The 27,132-nt window shown below is 33.8% G+C and overlaps 1 protein-coding gene across 1 annotated transcript in view; it reads left to right on the top strand.

Moving 5' to 3' along the window:
• The window catches only part of LOC308496886 (disintegrin and metalloproteinase domain-containing protein 2-like), a gene marked incomplete at its 5' end in the record, with an annotated part of 91,524 nt that overhangs the window by 5,715 nt on the left and 58,677 nt on the right, over positions 1–27,132 (top strand). The window contains 6 exons of the mRNA XM_081046669.1: positions 2,285–2,363; positions 9,529–9,605; positions 9,968–10,136; positions 14,380–14,436; positions 25,826–25,897; positions 26,321–26,487. Coding sequence (XP_080902795.1) covers positions 2,285–2,363; positions 9,529–9,605; positions 9,968–10,136; positions 14,380–14,436; positions 25,826–25,897; positions 26,321–26,487 — 621 coding nt within the window. The remainder of the gene's footprint in view (positions 1–2,284; positions 2,364–9,528; positions 9,606–9,967; positions 10,137–14,379; positions 14,437–25,825; positions 25,898–26,320; positions 26,488–27,132) is intronic.

The following is a 27,132-nucleotide window of genomic DNA, read 5'->3' as shown; positions in this document are numbered from 1 at the left end:
TATACCACCCTGAACCTGCCTGATCTCATCTGACTTTAGCCCCTTTAAATTATCATTTCATTGTCTTCTGGCTTTCTTCATTTCTATTGAAAAATGAAGCTATAGGTCTTCATGTTTCTTTGAACATAACATCTTTTTTTTCCCCTCGACACTTTGAAGATTTTATTTTTGTTTCCATCAGTCTTTTAAAAAATATTTTAAAAAAAACAAAAAACAAAAAACAAAAAAAATATTTAGATATGATTTTTTTGATTTTATTGTGCTTGAATTACGCAGAGCACATTGATTCTGTATCATTAATTTTGAAAATATTTTGCTCTTATTTTCAGAAATTTTAAGTTTAGCTCCTTGGCCTGCATGATCACCAAAAGTTCTGCTTGTTTCTAGTTCCCAATAGCAGCTTTGTCCTTGGGACAGATATGGATGTTTGGAATCTTTCTCTGCCAACAAATAGTGCCTGAATATAACCAGCTAAATTACTTTATAGGATTTTCAACTCAGAATCGGTGCATTCCCTGGAGCCCCACCCCATTGTGGGTCCTTTTGTTTTTTGTTATGACAAGAACACAAAAAACTTTGTGCTGAGTGTCAGTGGCTTGACTCTTGTACCCGTTGCTTCAATAAATCCAGACTGTCATGGCACTGACAGTCTTTATATTATACTTGGTGGGCAAAATGAAAATTGGATACCTACACCTACCTTTCTCTTTATAAAACCTTTTACACATATTCTTCTCATATTTACAAATAATATATTTCAATGTGAGATCTCCATCTAATCTGTTGAATTTATGTCATATCAGTTCATTATTTATTGACCATTTGTTATTTTTCAGATATTCTTCTAAATGCTTGAGATGCATTAGTAAACAAACTGGATATGAATCTCTGAGTTTATATTGTTATCAGATGACACGAATAATGATTTAATAAATAAGTAGATCAAGTAGAGTGTTAGAAGATGGTAAATGCTTAAGCAAAATTATAAAGAAAAGTAAAAAGTATTTTTGTTTGTTTGTTTCTCATTTGTTTGTCTTGTTCTTTTGTTGTTTTTGGTTTATATACCACATATCAGTGAAATCATATGGATCTCTGCTTTTTCTGTCTGACTTATTTCACTTAGCATTATACTCTCAAGATCCATCCATGTTGTCACAAATGTTCCTATATCATCTTTTCTTACCGCCGAATAGTATTCCATTGTGTATATATACCACAACTTCTTTATCCATTCATCTATCGAAGGACATTTTGGTTGTTTCCATGTATTGGCCACCGTAAACAAAGCTGCAATGAACATTGGAGTACACGTGTCTTTATGGATAAATGTTTTCAGATTTTTTGGGTAGATACCCAGGAGAGGGATTGCTGGGTCATATGGTAATTCTATTCGTAACTTTTTGAGGAAGCTCCACACTGCCTTCCATAAGGGCTGCACCAGTCTGCATTCCCACCAACAGTGTATGAGGGTTCCTTTTTCTCCAGAGCCTCTCCAACAGTTCTTACTATTTGTCTTGTTGATGAAAGCCATTCTGACTGGGGTGAGGTGATATCTCATTGTGGTTTTTATTTGCATTTCTCTGATGATTAGTGATGTTGAGCATTTTTTCATATGTCTGTTTGCCATTTGTATGTCCTCTTTGGAGAAATCTCATAGACACAGATAATAGTTTAGTGGTTACCAGAGGGTAAGGAGGGTATGGGGGTGGAAGATGAGGGTAAGGGGGATCAAATATATGGTGATAGAAGGAGAACTGATTCTGAGTGGTGAACACACAATGGGATTTATAGATGATGTAATACAGAATTGTACACCTGAAATCTATGTAATTTTACTAACAAATGTCACCCCAATAAATGAAAAAAAATGTAAAAAGTGTCTTTTGAAAATCTAATGTTTAATAATTTTTTTATATACTTGTCAAGATAAGCCTCGCTGAGAAGTTCCTATATAAGCAAAGACTTGAAATAGCTGAGACAGTGAGCAGTGTTGAAGGACATCCCAGGAAAGGACAACTTCTGCAAATACCCTGAAGCAAAAGCTTGCCTGTGTATTTAAAAAACAGTTAGGAGGAGAGTGTGATGGTAAAAGTGAGTGAGGGGAGGACTGGAGACTAGGATTTTTGAGTGAAATTATAACAAAATTAGAAAATCAATCTCTCTGTTTTTCCCTCTCTCCCTCTGCCTACCTACCTTTTTATAATAGGCATAATAAAATAAAATTTCAAATTAAAAGCTTAGCAAAAACTTTTTCCATTAAACACTTTTAATCTTTATTTTACAGGGCTTTTTTACCTCATAATTTTAGAGTTTATGGTTACAAAGGCACAAGAGATAGGAAACCTTTTGAACAACAGTTCCAGGTATGATTTTTATCATCTGTTTTGCCTTTGTTATGTGAGTTTCTGTGATCATCTTACTTAGGATCCACTTGTGGCTGGAGTACAAAAGATTGGAGTTATGTTTTGTTTTGGCATGAATTGATTTCTTTTTGATGATATGTCTTGAGTAAGCCTTATTACACAGATGATTATGCAAACCAAAAATAATTGTGATGTTTTTAGGCCATTATTTCATGATGATATACATGTATGTGCTTATGTCCCTGTGGGGAAAGGGTTGAATATGTTGTGAAATACTTCAAATGAAAAAACATGGCTTGGGTCAGGAAAGCTAAATATGGGAAGCAAAGAAGGCTCCACATATATGTCTGAAGTATTTTCAGAGACCAAGTAAATACACATGGAATTTCATGTACATATATGTCTGAAGTATTTTCAGAGACCAAGTAAATACACATGGAATTTCATGTACATTTAGGAATATATTAACTTTTCATATATTTGGAATGCTTGGAGCTTCATTTTATGTCTATTTAAAAAAATAGAGAAGTGTGCATATAATTGCATTAATTACCCATACCTAATATGCTGTTTTTCTTTTTACCTTTGCCTTGCCTACCAATTCTTATTGATTTTTCCATTTGTATTGCTGATTTCTATGTAGTGAATATACCAGTACTTTGAAATTAAACCATTTTTATAGAGATTAAGCTTCTAAAAGAAGAGATAATAGATATGTGAATAATTGCTTTAAATTTTGCTGAACAGATAGGGCAAATATATGTGAGTCATCTATGGAGTAGTCTATACAGATATATAAATAATACATAGTCAAATTTAGTTATGACATTTATGTATATGTATGCATGTATATACACACACACGTATATGTGTACATGTATGTGCACATGGCATGTATATGTGTGTGTGACCGTGTATGTGTGTGTATGTGTAAGAGACCGAGAGAGAGTTAGAATTAAAAAGACAATGAGACACATATCCCATGCCTGAATTTTATACAATTCTACTATACCTAACACTTAACCCCATCTCCTACCTCTAAGGCGGTAACAATGAAAGATAAATGTATAATTACAAAGACAAAAAAAAGAATGTTTTATTAGCCTGAATGTGGAAGTTGTTGCATATTGACCTCAGTTAAATGTTGGCCTCAAATATAATGAATATAACCATGAGCTGCATAATGATGCTTTAGTCACCGACTAAACATCATTATATACAATGGTCATCCCATAAAATTATAATTGAAATAGGAACTGAATTAGGAACTGAAAAGTTTCTAATGCCTAGTGACATCTCGTAGCCATTGTATTGTTGTAGTTCAATGCATTACTCATGTAATTATGGTAATGCTGGTGTAAACAAACCTGTGCTGCCAGTCATAGAAAAGTGTAGCACATACAATTATGTCCAGTACATAATACTTAATAATGATATACCACTATGTTACTAGTTTATGTACTTACTATGCTATACTTTTGTCATTATTTTAGAGTGTACTCTTTCTACTGAAAAGAGTGTACTCTTTCTATTGAAAAAAGGTTTATTGTAAAGCAATATGTTGTGTTCTCCTGCAGCAGCCTCATGTATCTCACTGAACTTGGAGTGGGGTAAGGAGGATGTGGTCTTGGTTCAAATAACACAGGCTTTCATGTTTCTTACTGTATTTTCATAAGTTTTCCTGAGTAACTGTTTATTCATTTTGTCTTAGGACCATTTGTCTCTTTGACTATTTGCAGATGGTTTAAATGGTTGTTTATTTATCATTTTCATTCATTTTGTTAGGGTCAGATTTGTAGAGCTCATCATGTTGTCATACCAGCCATCAGTTCTCTACATCTTATTTACTTATTTATTTATTTATTTATTTATTTATTTATTTATTTATTTTGATATTCAATATTATTTTATATTAATTTCAGGTGTACAGCATAGTGGTTAGACATTTACAAGTACATAATTTAAGAAGTGATCCTCCTGACTCATCTAGTACCTACCTGGCAGTATGCACAGCTATTACCGTATTTTGGACCATATTCTGTTTTACTTTACATCCCCATGACTGTTTTGTAACTACCAATTTGTATTTCTTATTCCTTTCATCTTTTTTATTCTGCCCTCCAACCCCCTTTCCCCACCCAGCTATCACCCCGATAAATCCAGTACCCATCTGACACCATACACAGTTATTACAATATTATTGACTATATTCCATATGCTATACCCTATATCCCTATGAATACTGTGTAACAATCAAGGTGTACTTCTTAATTCCTTCATCTTTTTCACTCACCCCCAACAGCCCTCCCATCTGGCAACCATCAAAATGTTCTCTGTATCTATGCGTCTGTTTCTGTTTTGTTTATTTTGTTCTTTAGTCTCCATATAAATGAAATCACATTATTTCTGTCTTTCTATATCTCACATACCCCACTCTGCACAATACCCTCTAGTTCCATGAATGCTACTGCAGATGGCAAGAACTCATTCCCATCCATGGCCAAGAAATATTCCATTGTATGTAAGTACCACCTACTTTGTATCCATTCATCCATTGACGGATACCTAGACTGCCTCCATATCTTGGCCATTATAAACAATACTGCAATGAACATATGGATGCATTTGTTCCCTCAAAGTGGCATTTTGGGTTTCTTAAGATAAATACCCAGGAATTGGATTACAAGGTCCTTTGTCTCTTGTTATAGCCTTTGTTTTAAAGTATATTTTGTCTCTTGTCTTGCTACCTCAGCTTTATTTATTCCCCATGAAATATCATTTTCCTATCCCTTTACTTCCAGTCTCTGTGTGCCTTTCGACCTGAAGTGAGTCTCTTGTAGGCTGCATATGTAAGGGTCTTGTTTTCTCAACCATTCAGCCACCCTATCTTTTGATTGGAACATTTAATCCATTTACATTGAAAGTAATTGTTGATAGATCTGTAGTTTTTGACATTTTATTATTCTTATTATTTATTTATTTTTTTCTTTTCAACTTTAAGACATCCCTCTAAAATTCCTTGTAATACTGGTTTGGTGGTGATAAATTCTTTTAGGTTTTTATTTGTTGTGTTGTTCTTGAAAACTCTTTATCTGTCCTCTGATTCTAAATGATAGCTTTGCTGGGTAGAGTAATCTTGGCTGTAGGTCTTTGCTTTTCATCACTTTGAATATTTCCTGCCAATCTCTTCTGGCTTGCAAAGTTTCCATTGAGGAGTCACCTGACAGTCTTATGGGAGCTCTGTTGTACTAACTAACTGCATTTCTCTTGCTGCTTTTAAGATTCTCTCTTTTTCTTTATCCTTTGTCATTTTAGTTATGATGTGTCTTACTGTGGACCTATTTGTGTTCATCTTGTTTGGGATTCTGTGCACTTCCTCAGCTTGTATATCTATTTCCTTTGCCAGTTTAGGAAAGTTTTCTGTCATTATTTCTTCAAATAGGTTTTCAATTTATTGCTCTTTCTTCTTCTGGTATCCCTATGATGTGAATGTTGGTATGTTTGATGTTTTCCCAGAGGCTCCTGAAACTATCTTCAGTTTTTTGGATTCTTTTTTTCTTTTGCTGTTTTGATTGGGTGTTTTCTACAACCTTATCTTCTAAATTGCTGATTTAACTCTCTGCTTTATCTAATCTACTGTTGATTCCCTCTCATGTATTCTTCATTTCAGTTATTGTATTCTTTATTTCTGACTGGTTATTCTTTATGTTTTCTATCTCCATTTTTATGTTTCCTATCTCTTTATTGAAGTTCTCCCAGAGATCATTGAGTGTTCTTATAACCAGTGTTTGGAACACTGCATCTGGTAGATTGCTTGTCTCTATTTTGTTTGGTTCTTTTTCTGGAGTTTTGTTCCTTTCTTTTATTTGAAACATGTTTCTTTGTCTTCCCATTTTTGCTACCTCCCTGTGTTTGTTTCTATGTATAAGGTAGAGCAGCTATGCCTCCTGGTCCTACTAGAGAGATGCCTTATGTAATAGGTGTCTTGTGGAACCCAGTGGTGCAGTCTCCCTGGTCACCAGAGCTGGGTGCTGCAGTGTGCCCCTTGTGTGTGTTTTGTGTTCCCGCTTGTTGTGGTTGAGACTTGGTTGCTGTTTGTACATCAATGGGAGGGATTGACCCTTAGCCTGATTGGCTGTGAGTACTGACCTTGACTACAGCAGAGGAGCTACTGTGCAAGGACTGACCCTGCAGAGCAGGGCACCTGTCCAGTCTGCCCTCTTGATGTGTTGTTCTTGAAGGTGGCAGGGTGATACTCCAGCTTAGTCTGAAACTGGCCACCAGGAAGGCCAGCACTGGGGCCTCCTGGGAGGGGACCAGCTGCAAGCCTAGTTTAACCACAACATGTGCCCTGCCTAGGGCTACCTGGTATAAGCCACAAAGCAATCTGCAGGTGCCCCCTCCCATACAAGACTTGGAGGTGCCTTGAGAGGACAATCTATGAACTGAGACCAGCTGTTGCTTTTACCAGGCTTATGGCTGCTCAGCCAGAGGTACGCGACCCACAGAAACCAGATGCTGCTTGTTTGGGTTTTGTGAAAATTTGAGAGATTTTATGAAAGTCCACACATGAGCTAAGATAGGTTATTTGTATAGAAAATCCACTGAGAGTGACTTGGGCGGGCCCAAATGTTGGGTGGGGTGGGGTATCAGGGAATCAGTAGGGCAGGGCAGATGAAAGGTGATAGTACATTTGATGGAGATGCAGATATGACATCTACTGGCCTCTGCACACAGGGAGGGGGAGGGCTCAAAGAAACAATGGCTTTCACCAGCTACTCCGTCTACTCCATCTGGAAAAAAGCTGCCTCTCCAGCCCTCACCCTGAAGCTAGACCACTCAGTTCCTCCCTGTATGTCCCTGGCGCCTCTAGAGCTGCTGCCTCAGCACTGAAGCTCAGAGTGAGTGAGTCTGACAGTAAGTAAGTCCATTCGTGGGTCCTTTAATAGGAGCACTTGGGAGTGCAGCCACCCTCTGGCTCTGTCTTACTCATCCACAATCTCTGCTGGTTTTCACAGCCAGAAGTTATAGGGACTTCTCTTCCCAACACTGGAACCCTGGGCTGGTGAGCCTGAGGTGAGGCTGGGACCCCTCACTCTTCTGGGAGTACTTATGTAATCAAGATATCACTCCCAATTTTTAATGGTCACATGTGGTTTTGGGATTAGCCCATTCTGTGTCTCTGCCCCAGTCTTGAGGTGGCTTCTTCTGTATGTCTGTAGTTGTAGGGTTTCAGTTCAGCTAGACTTCAAGTGATTCTCAGTGATGGTTGTTCTGTAGTTTAGTTGTAATTGATGTGGTCCTGAGAGCCAAATCTTCGTTTCTAAAGAATATTTTTTCTTAATACATTTTTCTACGTGCCAAGGCATTTTTTTCTCTCTCAACATGTTATTCTATTTCATTGTATCCTGACTCTGTAGCTATGTGTACCTACATCTATCTATAGATATATATAGTGAGAAGTATCATTGTTTTTATCACTAGTCCTCTGACTGTTATGTGCTACTTTTCTTTGGCTTATTTCAAGATTTTCTCTTCATTTTTCATTTCCATTAGTTTGTTATGATGTACTGAGTTCCTTATATCATGATAACGCACAAAAACCAAACAAATGAAAATAAGCAAAGGACATTTATTCAGAGCTTGACATACATAGCAAGGGAATCAGCCACCAGCACTTGTGTTTTGACAGATACACTAAGACAAGCAGAGAAGTGGTAGAGCTTCATGTAGTGGAAAGTAAGGAAAACTTCAGGTATGTCCTGATTGGAGATTGGTGGCATGGGGAAGCTGTAGGTAGGCTAACTAGAAGTGAAACGTGCTATGTGATTGTCTAGGGGTACATATTTGGCATTCTATGGTTTGTCTTAAGATGACAGACAAAATTTAGGTAAACTGACAGTTTTTAATTAAGTCCTTGTCATTTGGTGCTGATTATTATATATTTAGCTTCCTGGATTGTTACCAAAGATAGCAATATGACTTCCTACAAGCTCTGATTTGTAGCGGGCTGGCTTCCTGGCTAGTTATTGTCAATAAGGGGATTGATTTCCTGGGCAGATTGCTGCAGATTATGGGTCAGAGTTATATTTTTATAAATAATCTAGCCATTGTCCATTTGTATATTTAGTGCCTGAATCTACAAATTGTAGTATCTCAGTATATTTGGGGAAATTTTGATCTTTTCCCCCCCAAATATTATTATGCCTACTTTCTCTTTACATTTCTCTGGACTCCAATTAAACATATGTTAGGTAACAGTATTCCACAGATTGCTATAGGTATGTTCAGATTTGATGATTTGTATACGTCTATTTTCTTTTACCTTTTTTTCCATCTCCAATGTCTAGTAAGTAAAACCTATCCCATGTGTTACATTTTAAATATATTTTTGTTCTAGAATTTAGAATTTGAATTTTTATAATCTTCTTTTCTCTTATGAATTTCCCAACTGCTTCCCTATTATGCCTAAATTTTCCTTATTGTTCTTGGTTACATTTTTAATATCTGCTCTAAAGCCTTTTTTTTTTTTTTTCTAACTCCAAAGTCTAGGTTATTTTTTCCGGATCAGTTCTCTTTCTGATTTTTCCCTTGACTATGTGCCACATTTTTCTTTTATCACATATTTAATATTTTAAAACCATAGTGGCTATATTCAGTGACACATTGTAGAGCCTGTGACTCTTTTCTTTAAAGAGTTTTCCTTTTTATTCCAGCAGACAGTTAACTCTGAGTTTATATTTGTAATTGGTGAGAAGGTTAATCCAATACAAACTACTCTGCTATTACACTCAAATAATTATGAGAAGAAAAATTTCCTTTTTGGATTCATTTTGTTTTTTACCTGTACCTTGCAAAATTAAATCAAAACAGTATGGAAAAATAATTTTTTGATGACTTTTACCTTGATTCTAATGACCAAGAATATCACGTTTAATTCAGAACAGGAAAAAATGTGGAAGTGTACTAATTCTTTTTGAACCTGTGGGAATTTTTTTTGATAATTAAGCCAAATGCTCATCTAATAATCCTACAAATCTATCTAGGAAACAATGAGTATTTGACACATACACAATTAACATATCTGTTTTAAATATTTGAAAATATTACCTTTCACATGATTTACTCTAATATAGCTGTATGTATTTTATCTCTTATTTTTCAGAGTTTTTGCTTCTACCAAGGGTACATTGAAGGTTATCCAAATTCTATGGTGATCCTTAGCACATGTACTGGACTCAGGTTGTGATATATAATTTTATAACTACAAAATAGATTTTTTTCTTAGAATACTTTTTTTGTGTGTGTGGGAAACAGCCTTTGGAAAGTGTAGTGTGGAAATTCTTGTAGTGTCTCCTACCCTTATCCTGTATTAAGATTTTTGATATAAGACCATGAAATATTAGTAGCTATGCAAATACCAATAGCATTACTATTCTGTGCCACTCAATAAGTTTCGGGATACTTAGAAACTTTTTCCTATTTTACTACCTAAGACTAAGACTGAAAATTATCTGCATACTATTAAGAAAACCCTGACTAAATGGCATTTTATCAACTTTAAAAGGTGTATTGTTTATTTGCTTGTTTTTTGAAATTTGTAGGGGCATATTACAGTTTGAAAATGTAAGTTATGGAATTGAGCCCTTGGAGCCTTCGATTGGTTTTGAACATGTGATTTATCAAGTAAAACATAAGAATGCAGGTGATTCTTTATATGCTGAGGAGGATATTGAGCCAAAAGAAATGCCCTATAAAATACAAACTATAGAGGTAGGTAATTAATTGAGTAAACTGTATGGTTATTACTATTCAGCAACATAAACAATGTATTTTTTCTGATAAAAATCAGAAATTAATATATAAGATAGATAGATAGTTAGATAGATAGATATACCAGAAACTTTATGACTTATATTGTAAGCCTTAAAGCTAGTCATTCAAATTTCCAGAACTCTAAGCTTGTATTTTTTGCTGTTAGTGGCATTTTTCCCCCATGATCTAAATCTTTATTGTCTGCAGATGTACTTCTTTCTCCATATCCAGTATGTCAAAAATTTGATATAATAATACAAATACCATTCACACAAATATTGAAGATACATACCTAGGGTCCTGAGGAGAATCACTAGTATCTTTTAAGGCAACTGCCGCAGGGGCAGAGATTATGTTTTCCTCAAGATGCAGGGTTAATATCCTCATACAGGGATGGAGAAGCTGCTTAGGAGTTTAGTAACCCCAGATTCATCAGAGTCTTCCTCCCATATGTCCCTATTCCAATATTCAGGATTTAATTTCTCCCCAATTAATGCCCTCACTATAACAGTATACACCCTCTGATGTTGGAAATCAATTTGTATTGTAATTCATCTACTCATAAAATGAGATTCTGGGTTTGATTGTCAACCATCTCAGATATGCAACTACAGTAGTGAAGAGTCTTTTTCAGGGCATGTATTTCTCCAGAGAAACAGAACCAATTGGATATATGTATACATGTATGCGTGCACATATGTGTATGTACATAAACACACACACACACACACACAAATACATTCATGTATATCTGGACATTGTGGCCCAGTCAAGTTTACACATAAAATTAACCATCACACCAGGACTTCAAAATTTATTTCTATATTTCTCCTATAAGTTTTATTCTTTAATTTCCTATGTTTTACTACATGATTCAATTTAAGTAAATTATTGTGTGGTCTGATGTGAAATGCTAAATTCAAAACTTTTCATGTGGAAATCTAGTTTTCCCAACACCTTTTGGTCAAAATATTGTATTTTTGTTTCACTGAATTATCATGGCCTTTTTTTTTCAAAGATCAGTTGATCATAAATATTAAGGATGATTTCTGCAATTGCAATTAAATTCCATTGATATTTATGCTTATTTTTATGCCAGAACCACACATTTTTAGTATTATACCTTTGAAATAAGTTTTGGAATTAGTAAACGTGCATTCTTCTTTTTTGATATTCTTGCTACTAGAATTTCCAAATAAATTTTAAAATTCATTTATTTCAATTTTCTTAAAAAGTCAGTTGGAATTGTGTTGATTCTGTAGATTCATTTGGAAAATATTGCCATTTAACAATACAAACTCTTTTTATCCATCAACATTGAATAGCTTTGTTTTTAGGTTTTCTTTCATATTTTTCTGAAATGTTTTCAATAGTTGATTCTTAAAGTTATCAAGTAAACCTTTTGTTAAGTTAGTTTTCTACAAATTTTATTGTTTAAACGCTGTTGAACATTTAATTTTTATTTTAAATTTGTATTTCTCATTATTAGTGTTTGGAAATTATTGATTTTTGTATACTGATTTTGTATTTTGCAAATTTGTTGAAATTGTTCATTAGTTTTTTACTAGACCCTGTGACTTTCTACGTACACGGTCATGTCATCTTGAATAAAGATAGTTTATAGTCTTTCTTTTCAATTAGGATAACTTTTTTTTTTATTGCCTAATTGCCTGGTTAGCTCCTGCAGTATAATGTTGAGTAGGTGAGAAGACTTATCCTTGTCTTGCCCCAATCTTACGAAGAAAGGATTCAGTCCATCACCATTAGGTACAATGTTAATGGTGAAATAAAATCAAAACCCCCTGGAATTTTTTACTCACTTTACTCTTCAATAAAACTCTCCTGCTTCACATTCTGTCTCACTTTTTCTGACTTTTCCTTCTACACTTAGATTCTAGATATTGATATTTCCTGTCATGCCTCAGGTTTTTGCTTGCCTTCTATATTTTTCCAGGTCTTTATCTATTGTGATTCACAGATCACAAGCTTTTTCCTTAGTTATTGATTCCAAATTGGACATAATGGTTGCTCAAGCTAAACAAAACATACTAACAGATTGTTTACCTACTTGTCTATTTATTATCTATCTGTCATCTATCTATCTTTCTATCATCATCTATCTATCAAGCCCTTTCTCACTCTCTAAATATTTTTACCAATGACCTTTGACATATTTTAAATTTAACTCTAATCTATCTATATTGCAATTGTATCATTCAGTAGTGTTCTCTAATCTTTTTGTATAGATCCAATTCTTTAGTATTTATTTGACCAAAGAAAACTGTATTGCAGTTGAAGTAATCTTTATATAATGCACATCTAAGCAACAGATATGTTAAATTTAAAAAGTCCTGAAAAGCCATTTTAGGTAGTAAGAGAATGGGTACATGTAAGGAGACTTCCTATATGGAGTCTCCTTTTATGACTCCATCCATAGAAGATGTCTCCTTACATGGCCTCATTCTCTTACTACATATAATCTGTTTTGAGGTCTTTTGAAATTTGATGCCTGCTCACATTTTAACACACACATTTCTGGCATTCGTTTATTCACCCTTATCTTAAATTTATTTATATGGCTGAAATAGACATGTTTTTTTTTCTCCATAAAATTTTATTATTTATTAAATGAATGAATAAATTATTAACTACCACCAATTCTAATTTCAAAGATGAAAACGAACCAGGATGACTTCAGGGAGTGTTAGATAACTAACACTTGTGTTGGTTAAAACAAAGAAATTGTTTTGAATCCCTCAATGCATTAATACATTGTTTCTCTCAATTAATTTAAGTGTTTATGTTTACCCTCCAGTAAAGTAGCATTATTTCCTTTTTTTTAGGGACTTTAATGAAAGGATGGAGTCCTTTCATTAAAGTCCCTAAAAGTCCCTTCATGAAAGCAAACTATCATGAAACATTTAATGCTTAATTTTGAATGGAATTGATAAGAAACCAGGTAGACCATAAGATTATTTCATCTACATTTTTTGAACAAAACCCTGAAATCTCCAAGGCTTGGGCCAATAAATAGAATTTTTAAATGGGGAAAAATGAGTGATCAACAATCAGCCCTATATTTGTCCTACTGTCATTTCTCAACTTTTCTTTTCCTTTAAGTTACTACAACCACCACTGTTGGCAGATTAGAGTTAAATTTCTGATCTCTACAAAATCTCAGATTTCTTGTTTTCTTTTTAATCACGTCTTTTAATATGTTAAGGAAAATGGTTTAACTAAATGGGATAGTTTTGAACTTCAATGTAAAGAAAAAATCAGACATTAAAATAAACATAAAAGTTTCCTCAATTTCTGAAATTTTATCCCCTTCTCTACTTCTAAATATTTGTCCAATGTTTGTAGATGGTATGCTATTTTAGTAACAAGGTATTTTGAGTCATCTACACTATAGTCTTAAAGTGTTTGTAAAGCCTGTCTTACAAGTTTTCCCTAGTCCATTCCTCCTAGGTTACCTTCATGTAAAAATGATCATGAAAATAAGTTACATTTTTTGATAGTAGATATAACAATTATTACTTTATCTCCATTTTTTGGGAAGAGTCTAAATCACATAAATGATAAACCAGAGTTCAAACGCCCATCAGTCCTCATTTTTGTGCCCAACTTAACCACTGTGATCTAAGTGGATGACATCATACCCAGAATCTACATTTTGAGATAGCTATGGTCCAGTTTAAGAAAGTTTGTCATTTTGATTCTCCGTTGCTCACCTTTTTACTGAGGTGATTTGTACAGGGGTTAACTTTATCCTTCGGTGCGATATCACCCCTCTAAACACAGAGATGGGTCTTTACTCTTTCAGGGTCATAAATAAAATCCACATGGTATTCTTTAATAGCATGATTAAGCTAATAGAAATTCACACCTTTTGTAATGGAGAGACAATAGAAGGGTTTATTCAGAAAAGGAAAAAAATATGAATAGCCCAGTACCAATGAGAATATGGAGAATGGAAGGTAGAGGAAAGTTATTTTTTGAGTAAATTAAGTGGTTGATTGGGTGCAAAAGAGGTGATAAAGGCAATATTCTGAAAAATACTTCTGTGATACCTGATTTTGTTTACATTACCTGGTTCTATTTATGTATATAAAAGTGAATTTTTGAACACTGAAATCATGAAGTAGTGATAAACACTAAAATATTTAAGCAATTTTTAAATTTTGATGTGGATTTTTTTCAGCCACTTACAGATTTCTCTCAGTATATAGAAATGCATGTTGTAGTTGAGAAAAATTTGGTAAGTATATTTTGATTTATGTGTCTTATGTCAATTTATATTAGTAATGAGGGGGTATATAAAAAAGATGGAATAAATTTTTAACACAAAACAATAAATGATAATCTTTGTTTTATCTCTGCTTCAAATCTATAGTAAGTTGGAAATCAAATCTCTAAGTTTATTCTTGCTCTTACATAAATAATGAAAACAATTGCTGCCTTTAGAATAGTTTTTTGGTAATTTTTATTCATCCCTGTACCCTCCCAATGCCTGGCAACCACTGACTTTTCTACTGTTCCATAGTTTTGCCTTTTGGTGAATGTCCTATTGTTAAAATATTCAGTATGTAGCTATTACAAATTGGCTTCTTTACCTTAGTAATATGAATTGAACTTTGTCCATGTCTTTTCATGGCTTGATAGCTCTTTCTTTTAACACTAAATAATATTCCATTGTATGGATAACCACAGTTTATTTATTCATTCACCTACTAAAGGACAACAACTTATGACAATTATGTATCAAGCTGCTATTAATATAAACATTCATGCACAGGTTTGTGTGTGGACGTAAGTTTCAACTCCTTTGGGTAAATATCAAGGAGCATGGCTGCTAGATTATATAGTAAGTGTATGTTTCATTTTGTAAGAAACTGTCAGACTATCTTCTTCCAAAGTGGCTATACCATGTTGCGTTCAGCACTTTAAATCATTCTTTTTTTCTTCTTTTTTTTAAATTTTTATTTATTTTAATTTTTTTATTTTTATTAGTTTCAGGTGTACAAGACAAGGTAATACTTAGATGTTCATCATTTATATCCCTCACACTGTGAACCCCCCTCCCCCCATCCATTATCCCTCCGACCTCACACCGAGCCATCACATTATATATATAAAATTATAGTTGGCATTCATTAATGTTTAGCTTCTGGTGTACAATGCCATGATCAGGCATCCACATTATCTCTGAGGTGGTCTCCCAAATAGGATGCATGTCCATCGGATACCCAACAAAATCTTTACGACATTATTTAATAAGTTCCCCAAATTAATTTTCAGAAAACCCTGAGGCCATCTTGTGGTCACCAGCTGCTTCCTAATCCCTTCACCTTTCCTCTTATCCCCACCCCCCCTGCCCCCGCCCATCTAACAACTCTCGGTTTTTTCTTTGTGTCCTCAAAACTGTCACTGATTAGTTCATTCACATATTCTTTTCTTTAGATTCCGCATATAAGTATCAATCTGTTGTCTTCTAGCCTCTGAGATTAATGCTGAGAAATTAGCTGATAATCTAATTATCATCACTTTTATGTGATGAGTTACTTCCCTCTTGCTGCTTTCAATATTCTCTCTTTGTCTTTAGTTTTTGACAGTTTGATTATAATGAGTTTGATTATACAATAGTTCCCCCTTATCCGTGGTGTCACTTTCTGCAGTTTTGGTTTCCTGTGGTCAACTGTGATCTAAAAATAATAAATGGACAATTCCATAAATAAACAATTTGTAAGTTTTAAAATGCATACTATTCTGAGTAGCTTGAAGAAATCATGCAATGTCCCATATAGTCCTGCCTGGGATATGAATTATCCCTTTGCCCAGCCTATCCATGCTGTTAGGCCACCTGCCCTTTAGTCACTTAGTAGCAGTCATGTTTATTAGATTGGCTTGTCATGGTATTGCAATGCTTATGTTCAGTAACCCTTATTTTACTTAAGAATGGCCCCAAAGTATAAGAGTAATGATGCTGGCAATTTAGATATGCCAGAGAAGACATAAACTTTATCATAAGAATGTACGTATAGAAAAAACAGTATATATAGGGTTTGATACTATTCATGGTTTCAGGCATCCCCTGAGCATCTACTGTAATAAGTAGCTTCCTGTCCTCTGCCCCTAGTAAGGGGAAATTACTGTAATATGTCTTGGTGTCAGTTTCTTTGGCTTTATCCTTCTTACAGTTTGTTGAGCTTCCAGAATTTGTAGGTTTATGTGTTTCATCATTTTTTTTCTTCAAGTAATCTCTCTTCCTCTGGGACTACCATTATTCATATATTATTTCTGTTTAGTGGTATAACACAAGTCCCTCTTTTTTTCTTTCTGGTCCTTAGACTCAATTGTCCTCCCCTCAAATTTGTTGATTCTTTCTCCTGCCTCTTGAAATCTGCTTTTGAACCCTTCTAGTGAATTTTTAATTCAGTTATCGTATTTTTCAGCTCTAGAATTTGGCTTCTTTTTATAATTTCCATATTTTTGTTGATTTTCTCATTTTGTTTATGTGTCATTTTCCTGATTACCCTTAGTCTGTGTTTTCCTTTCACTATGGGCATATTTTAGACATTTGTTTTAAAGACTTTGTCTGGTAAGTCTGTATTCCCTTAAGGATGGTTTCTCCCAATTTATCTTGCTCCTCTGGGCCATGTTTTATTTTTTTGTTTCTGTGTTTGTCTTATGATATAGACTTAATGTTTGTGTTTCTCCAAAACTCATATTAAAATCTAATATAATGTGTTAGTATTTGGAGGTGGTGCCTTTGGGAGCGGCTTAGGTCATTAAGGTGAAGCCCTCACGAATGGCATTAGGGCCCAGAAAATTCCCTCACCTTTCTGCTATGTAAGGACCCAGCAAGAAGATGGAAAGATGGCCATTTATGAACCAGGAAGAGGGTTTTAATCAGACACCAAATCTGCTAGAACCTTGATCTTAAACTTTCTAGCTTCCAGAACTGTGAGAAATAAATGCCTGTTATTTAAGTACCCAGTCTATGGTATTTTTGTTATAGCGGCCCAAATGACTAAGGAACCTTGTAATTTTTGTTGAAAATTGAGCATTTGAAAAAAATAACCCCTTCTTGCAGTTTTTGCAGATTAGCTCTATTTTTTATTTGGGCAGTCCTTCGCCAATTAGCTAGGATTGTTCTCAATTTAAGGGTCATCGGAAGTAGCAGTTTAGTATGTTCTCAGGTCTTTCCTGAACATATATCTTTATGAGCTTTCTTAAGTTAACCATATACAGAGCTGCTTTTGAATATCTCAGTTTTCCAAAGAGGCTTACCCCAGCTTCTCCTCAGGGTCTTGACTGGTCTGTTGTATGAAGTCTGACAATTAGGTTTGCAAACTCATTCTAGAAAAAATGCTACATACCTCATTGCTGAATATCACTATGGTCACCTTCAAAGTACTCCCTTTGAGAAGCTGTGCACTGATGCCAGCACCTAGTTCACCCTTCAAAGCAATTTTGCAACTCTTTTTCTCGAATGGCCATCAGAGATATCATCGTATTACACTTGATGTCCTGAATGTCATAAAATGTCTTCCTTTCAATATTTCTTTTATTTTCAAGTAAAGAAAGAAGTCATTGGGGGCCAGATCAGATGATTAGGGAGTTCCAATATAGTTATTTGTTTACTGGTTAAAAACTTTTTCACAGATAGTGCTGTGTGAGCTGGTGCATTATCATGATGGAAGAGCTCCTTCAGGACCGTTATTATTACTATTTTTTATTAGTTTCAGGTGTACAAAACAATGCAATAGTTAGACATTTATCATTTAAATTCCTCACAAAGAAAGTGATAACCACTCTCCCCCAATCTACTACCCCCCTGATATTGCATACAGCCATTATATTTCCACTGCCTTCGGGACCATTTTTACACACACCTTTCTCATGCCAAGATTTTCAGTTACAATTTTCCTAATTGTTTCTCTATCAATGTTTACTTGGTGTGCTATACTTCTCACAATCAGCTGACGATTTTGATGCACAATTCAATGAATCTTTGCAATGTTTTCATCAGTTCTGCTTGTTAGTAGTTGCCCTGACCTCTCTTCATCAGTGATGCATTCTCTCTCCTCCCTCAGAAAAATGTTTAATCCATTTGTACACTGCCATTTTCTTCATGGCATTATCTCCATAAACTTGGACTAACGTGTCCCTGATTTCACTTCCACTCTTGCCAAGTTTAATAGAAATTTAATGTTTCTTCACTGCTCTAATTCAAGCTTAGACATTGTTGTGATGGCACAGAAAAACACGAAGCAACGATAATGAACGCCACTCAGCAAGACACCACCATGTCTACACGAACACAGCTGTGGGACACTGATGTACCAAGGTTATGTTTGTACAGCGCTGCCAACGTAAGCACAGTGTGGCAAGTTTGCAAACTTAATTGTCAGGCCTCGTATATCTTCACCTGTAATCTCTTGCTCCAGGCATCTGAAGATCTGTCATCCCCCTGCAGTTTTCACAAGCAGTGGCCACTCCTTTTTTCTGTCTGAAATCTAAGTTAGATTCAACAGAAACCAGCCTCTCAGGCAGCTATTAGCCAGGTTACAACATTTCATATAAGGTCTTCTCTGAAACCTTTATTTGAAGGAGGGAACTGCTATCTCCTCCAGATTAAACCGTGCCATACCAGAGAGGGAGTAGGGCAAAGGAAAGTAAAAGCACTACAAAATTTCTTTCCATTTTTAAGTTGAATTTTTCATGCTTTGATATTTGCTTGGTTGTTGTAGATCTTTGATTATTTGCCAGAGCTCCTATGAGTTTATTTCGGCCAGTTTCTAATTATCTTTTGACATTTCCATTGAGGAATAAGGACTTGGAATTTTCTAGCCTTTCATTTGGCGGATGTCACTCCCCCTGAAGGATATTTTTAGTTACTTGTTGTCATATTTTTATGAAGACGACTTTAAAGCCTTGTCTGAGAGTTCAAACAGATGATTTAACTTGGTGTTGACATGTGGGTTTTGCCTTTTCTCGCTGAAGTGATTTTCCTGGTTCTTGATATGACAAGTGTTTTCCAGTTGCTATCGGGACATTTTGATCATTATGCTATGAGATTCTGGATTCTACATACATCTTTTATTTTATTAGCACACCAATATTGACCAAGTTGGGTGTTTGTATTCAATGACAAAAGTTTTCAGAGCCTTCCTGATACTATTTTGGTCTTCTTGATTCAGTTGGTACTTCTGTAGATTCCACTGAGACCTGCGTGCGCTGCTTGCAGGAGTGGAGGCTTTCCCTCTCTGTCTGGGAGATTGTAGATGATAGGTCTGGAGGTGGAAAGTGTTCTCCTGGCCTACCCAATGCTAGTGGGATTCCTGCTTACATTTTCCCAGTGCTGTTTGTGGGAGTAGAAGTTCCTTTCAGGGTTTTTCTGTCTAGTGTTTATAGGTGGGGGTAGGAGACATCTGGCCTCAGGGGGTGGAGCTATTTTGTGTTATGGGAGCTTCACTCATTCCCTGCTGTTACTGACAGCAGAGCAAATGGTTCTTCACTGGTCCAGGCTACCTGTTGTTTCAAGTTGGACCATGAGAGATTCTATGCTGTGGGGCACAAATTACTACTCCAGGCACCAGGGTGTTAGTGGGTTTCTCACTCCATTTCTACCTGGGCTTCTTATTGCCAGTGGATGAAGTGTTGGAAGTTGCTGGGCAGCTGTTTTTCCTCCATTTCTAGCATACTATATAGGCATCTTTCTATTTGTTTCCATGTGTTGGACACCATGAGTAATGCTGCAATGATGCAATGCTGCAATGCTGCAACATAGGAGTACATATTTCTTTATAAATGAATATTTTCAGATTTTGGGGTAGATACCAGAAGAGGGATTGCTGGGTAGTATGGTAATTCTATTCTTAATTTTTAAAGAAATTTTCATACTGTTTTCCATAGTGTTGTGCCAATTTACATTCCCACCTGCAGAGTATGAGGGTTCCTTTTTCTCCACAACCTCTCCAACACTTGTTATTGCTTCTCTTGTTGATAATAGCCATTCTAACAGGTGTGAGGTGATATCATTGTGGTTTTCATTTGCATTTCCCTAATAGCTAGTGAAGTTGTGCATTTTTTCATATATCTGTTGGCTGTATGTCTTCTTTGGAGAAATGTCTGTTTAGGTCCTATGCCCAGTTTTTAATTAGACTGTTTGTTTTTTAGTTGTTGAGTTGTATAAGGTCTTTATATATTTTGGATATTAGCTCCTTTATTTTGGATATTAGCCCCTTATCAGAGGTGTTGTTTGCAAATATTTTCTCCCATCCCGTTCGTTGCCTCTTTGTTTTGTTGATGGTTTCTTTGGCTGTGCAGAAGCTTTTTAATTTGATGTAGTCCCATTTATTTATTTATTTATTTATTTTTTAAGTTTATTGGCTTGACAATTGTTAGTAAAGTTACATAGGTTTCAGGTGTTTATTTTCCTTTACTTTCCTTGACTTTAAGGTTACTTCCTAACTCATCAGGTTAAATTCACAAAATTCTCTCTAAACCCAAGGTCCATAAGTTTAGTAACTATACTTTCTTCTATGGAATTTATAGTTTCAGGTCTTATATTTAGGTCTTTGATCCATTTTGAGTTAACTTTAGTGTATGGTGACAAATATCAGTCTAGTTTCATTCTTTTGTACGTGGCTTTCCAATTTTCCCAGCAACACTTATTGAAGAGGCTTCTTTTCTCTGTCGTGCGTTTCTGTCTCCTTGTCAAAAATTATCTGCCCATGTTTATGTGGGTTTATTTTGGGGTTCTTAATTTTGTTTCATTGGTCTGTGTGTCTGTTTTTCTCCCAGTCCCATGCTGTTTTGATTATTGTCTCTTTGTAGTGTAATTTGAAATCAGGGAGTGTGATACCTCCAGCATTGTTCCTTTTTCTCAGGATTGCTTTGGATAGTCAGGGCCTTTTGTGATTGCACACAAATCTGATGGTTTTTGTTGTTGTTGTTCTATTTCTTTTTAAAATGCTATTGGGATTTTCATGGGGATTGCATTAAATCTATATATTGCTTTAGGTAAGATGACCATTTTAATTATGTTGATTCTTCCAACCCATAAGCATGGAATATCCTTCTATTTCCTTGTGTTTTCTTCAATTTCTTTTAATAATGTCTTGCAGTTTTCAGTGTATAGGTCCTTTACGTCCTTTGCTAAGTATATTTCTAGGTATTTTATTCTTCATGTTGCAATTGGAAAACAAATTATTTTTTATTTCTTTTTGTAAAATTTCATGTTAATGTATTGAAATGCAATGAATTTTTGTACATTGATTTTATATCTTGCAACTTTACTGTATTTGTTTATTGGTTTTTGGTGAAATTTTTAGCATTTTCTACATAAAAAATTATGTCATCTATGAAAAATGACAATTTGACTTCTTCTTTCCCAATTTGGATGCCTTTTATTTCCTTGTCTTTTCTGATTGATCTACTATTTTGAATAACAATGGTGAGAGGGGGCATTCTTGTCTTGTTCCTTATATTAAGGAAAAAGCTTTCAGTTTTTCACCATTAAGTTGACATTAGGTGAGGGTTTGTCACATATGGTCTTTATTATGTTGAGGTAATTTTTCTATACCCATTTTGTGTTATAATCATAAATGGATGTTTATCTTATCAAATGCTTTTTCTGCATCTATTAATAATGATTATAGGATTTTTTATCCTTCATTTTATGTGGTATATCATACTGATTAATTTGTGTATGTTGAACCATCCTTGGATCCCTGGAATGAACTCCATTTGACCATGGTGTATAATTTTTTAATGTATTTTTGTATTCAATTTTCTAGTGTTTTGTTTAGGATTTTTGCATCCATGCTCATCAGAGATATCATTCTGTAGTTTTCTTTTTTTGTGTTATCTTTACCAGGTTTTGGTATCAGGGTAATGTTGGCCTCATATAATGAGTTAGGAAGTATTGCCTCTTCTTCAATTTTTTGAAAGCGTTTGAGAAAGACAGGCATTAAATCATGTTTGAATGTTTGGTAGAATTAACTAGTGAAGCCATCTGATCCTGTAGTTTTGCTTTTGGGAAGGTTCTGGATGATTGTTTCAATTTCCTTACTGTTAATTGATCTGTTTAGATTTTCCAGTTTTTTATGATTCAGTGTAGGAAGGTCATATATTTCTAAGAACTTGTCCATTTCCTCTAGGTTATTGAATTTGGTGGCATGTAGTCTTTCATAGTATTCTTGTATGATCCTTTGTATTTCTGTGATATCCATTGTAACTTCTCCTCTTTCATTTCTGATTTTCTTTATTTGTGTCTTTTTACCTTGGTGAGTCTTGCCAGCGGTTTGTCAATTTTATTAATGTTTCCAAAGAACCAGCTTTTTATTGTGTTAATTTTTTTCTATTGTCTTTTTGTTCTTTATCCATTCATCAGTTTTCAAATTTTGTCTTTCCTTTTTCTTTATTTGTTTTTCTTGTGAGAAAACAAATGAGCATTTATTTCCTATTGATACTTTTATAATATTTAAATGAGGGTTCAATAAGACATGGCTTTGAATGAATGTATTCAATCTATAATCTTTATTCTTCATATTTAAATTTTATAGTTTAAAGCTTACATTGTCTTTCAATAAGTATCATTATTTGATAATAAAACTATATCTTATTGCTAGCAGTTTCAGTTCTAAAAATTGAGAAATAATTGTCATATAAAATTATATTAGTATCAAGTGTACAATATAATGATTTTATATTTGAACATATTGCAAAATGATCACCATAGTAAGTGTAATTAATATAAGCACACATTGCTACGTTTTTTTTCTTATGATGAGAACTATAAAGATCTACTCTCTTAGCAAGTTTCAGTTATACAATGCAGTATTATTTATAGTCAACCTGCTGTACATTACATCGCCAGGACTTAATTTATTTTATCACTGAAGTTTGTACCTTTGATAACTTTTACAATTTTTGCCCACTCTCTACCCTATCTCTGTCAACCACCAGTCTGTTCTCTGTATGTATAAGCTAGTTTTTCTGATTTGTTTTGTGTTTAGATTCTCTATATAAATAAGGTCATATAGTATTTGTCTTTTTCTGTCTGACTTATTTCACTTAGTATAATGTCTTCAAAGTCTATCAATATTGTCACAAATGGCAATGTTTGTTTCTTTTTACTGCTGAATAATATTCTATCGTGTATATATATAAATCACAATTTTTTCATCCATTCATCCATTGATAAACACTTATGTTCTTTCCATATCATGGTATAAATATGCTACAATGAACATGAGATGTACTCATATTTTTTTGAGTTAGTGTTTTGGCTTCCTTCAGATAAATACCCAGACGTAGCATTGCTGGATTGATCATATGGTAACTTTATCTTGAGTGTTTTTAGAAACCTCCATACTGTTTTCCATAGTGGCTGCACTAATTTACATTCCCACCAACAGTGCACAAGTGTTCCCTTTTTTCCACATCCTCCCCAACATTTGTTATTTCTTTACTTTTTGACAGTAGCCATTCTAACAAGAGTGAAGTGATATTTCATTGTGGTTTTGACTTGCATTTCACTGATAATTAGTGATGTTGAGCACCTTTTCATATATCTCTTGGCATTCTCTGTTTTCTTTGGAAAAAATGTCTACTCAGATCTTCTGCCCATTTTTAAATCAGATTGTTTGCCTTTTTTCACTATGGAGTGTTATGAGTTCTTTATATATTTTGGGTATTAACCCCCTATCAGATATATGATTTGCAAATATTTTATCCCATTTATTATATGTATTGCCTTTCCATTTTGTCAATGGTTTCCTATGCTTGAAGAAGCTTTTTAGTGTAATGTATTCCCACTTGCTTAATTTTGCTTTTGTTGCCTTTATTTTGGTGTCAAATCCAAAAAATTGTCACCACCCAATGTGAAGGAGCTTACCACCTATATTTTCTACTGGAAGTTTTGTGCTTTCAGGTCTTATGTTCACATTTTTAATCCATTTTGAATTTTTTTTTTGTATGGTGTAAGATAGTGGTCCAATTCCATTTTTCTTATGTGCTGTCCAATTTTCCCAATACTATTTACTGGAGAGAATGTTCTTTACCTATTCTATATTCTTTGGCCCATTTGTTGTAAATTAATTGACCATTGTGTATGGGTTTATTTCTGAGCTCTGTATTCTGCTCCATTATTCTAAGTGTCTATTTTTATGGCAATATCATATTGTTTTGATTATTACGGCCTTGTAATATAGTTTGAAATCAGAGATCAGGATTCCTCCAGCTTTGCTTTTTCTTTCTCATATTTCTTTGACTCCTCCAGCTTTGTTTTTCTTTTTCAAATTACTTTGGCTATTTGAGGCCTTTTGTGGTTACATATAAATTTTAGAAATGTTTGTTCTATTTCTGTGAAAAATGACATCAGAATTTTGATAGGGATTTCATCAAATATGTAGATTGTTTTGCGTAGTATAAACATTTTAACAATGTTAATTCTTATAATTCATCAACATATTCATGAATATAAAGGAAATATATTAATTTGTGTTTTCTTCAATTTATTTCAATATCTTATAGTTTTCATTGTTTAGATCCTTTACCTCCTTGTTATGTATCTTTTAAGTTTATTCCTATGTATCTTTTTCCTTTTGAGGTCATTGTAAATGGGATTATTTTCTTAGTTTCTCTTCCTGATAGTTATTAGTACATAGAAATGAAACAGATTTTTGCATGTTTGTTTTGTATTCTGCAACTTTACTGAATTTGTTTCTTCTAACAATTTTTTTTTTTTGCGTGTGTGTGAAGTCTTTACAGCTTCCTATATATAATATCATGGCATCTGCAAGTAGTAACAGTTTTACTTCTTCCTTTCAGTTTGAACACATTTTGTTTATTTTTCTGACCTAATTTCTCTGGCTAAGGCTTTCAATAGTATGTTGAATAAAAGTGGTGAGTGTGGGCATCTTTGTCTTATATTTGATCATAGGGGAAAAGTTTTCAACTTTTCACCATTGATTAAGATGTTGGCTATGGGCCTGTTATATATGGTCTTTATTATGTTGAGGTATGTTCCTTCTATACCTGCTTTGTTGAGGAGAGTTTTTATGAAAATATGTTTATGAAAATATGTTAAATATGTCAAATGCCTTTTATGCATCTATTGAGATGATCATATGACTTTTGTCCTTCATTTTGTTATTGTAGTGTATCACTGATTTGGGGATGTTGAACCATTTTGGCATCCATGGAATAAATTCCACTGGATCATGGTGTATGATCCCTTTAATGTGCTGTTGAATTCAGATTGCCAACATTTGGTTGAGGATTTTTGGATCTATGTTCATCAGAGATCTTGGGTTGTAAATTTTTTTTTTTTTTTTTTTTTTTTTGTGGTGTCCTTGTCTGACTTTGGTATCAGAGTAATGCTGGCCTTGTAAAATGAGTTTGGTTGTATTCCTTCCTCTTCTATTTTTGGGAGTTCATTGTGTCTTTTTGTATTTTTTTATATATTCCATTTCTCACACTGAATATATGTCATATTATTTCTATAATATTTAATGTTTAAAAACGAGTGATTAGTAAATATTTTAACTTAATATATTAAAATGTAAACAAAATAGCAATCATTAAATATTAAACAATGTATATTTAGATCTAAATGGTGTGATTATCTTTTTCAGTATAATCATATGGGTTCTGATACGGCTGTTGTCACTCAAAAAATCTTCCAGTTAATTGGATTGACTAATGCTGTGAGTGTTTACTTTTTAGTATTTTTGCATTTGCTTGTGTTACTTTAAAAATTCCCATGTTTTCTTTTATGATACTGCCTTATACACATCTTGTATGAATAGGAAAAATTATAACCATTTTAGGTTTCACCTTTCTAACTGTGCAATAGCAATAATAATAATTATGTATACCTAATTAGGTTATCGTAAGGATTAAATTAAACAAAGATCTTGACATGGGGCTTATTTAAATACAAGGATTTCAAAATGTTAATTATTACTTGTTTCATTAATATGTAGTGTTTACTTTATAAGATCCAATTCAGACTTACAGTTCAGTTGTTTAATATTTGTCATTAGTATAGTGTTTATTTTCACACTTAATTTCCAAATCTATTTAGACCATAATATTTGAATATATTTTCTTTATGTGTTCTATTTTAGATTTTTACTTCATTTAATATTACAATAATTCTATCTTCATTGGAGCTTTGGATACATGAAAATAAAATTTCTGTAACTGGAGATGCTAATGAATTATTACACAGATTTTTAAAATGGAAAAGATCTTATCTTGTTTTGCGTCCGCATGATGTGGCATTTTTACTTGTGTAAGCATATCTTAGCATTACTAAATCTTACATAAAGAAAACATATCCATATTTGACCTAATTTCTAACAGTTGATAGGTCTTTAGAGAAAAAAAATCTTGTGCCATTTTTCTTACATACAACATCATGTGAAGATTATTTTTCACAACACAGGTTATATAGCTGAATTATTGATATAATTGTATTTATTGGTTTGTAGTTAAACATCACTCCTTCAATCTTGTTGCCGTATACCTTCATAGCTTACCCTGTATAACGTATCAAGTGTCCCTAACTATACATGAAATATTAATAATATATATCTGAAAAAATGTAACTGAATTCTATGAACATAGTAATTTGCCCTTCTTTTTATGCTTTATTTCCATAAAGTGAAAACAAAAATAATGAGAAAATGAAAATACTACTGTATATTTAAACACCTCCAACATACCACATTCACACTGGGCTGCATTTTCCATAATATAAGCTTCCCTTTGTATTTAATAAGCTTTTTGTTTTTCTTTTATCAATGGTCAGAACCTATATACATATTATTGTATTATTTAAAATCATACATATGATTAAAAAATCATAATATTTTAAATTATTTTCTGCCCCACAAAAATGTCATACATTTGCAGGCCTCTGGCAAGCTAATTCTGT

This window comes from Rhinolophus hipposideros (genome assembly GCF_964194185.1).
Source record: "Rhinolophus hipposideros genome assembly, chromosome: 4".
Classification (NCBI taxonomy): domain Eukaryota; kingdom Metazoa; phylum Chordata; class Mammalia; order Chiroptera; family Rhinolophidae; genus Rhinolophus; species Rhinolophus hipposideros.
The sequence above is the reverse complement of the archived record's forward strand: the minus strand, read 5'-3'. Positions and strand labels throughout refer to the sequence as shown.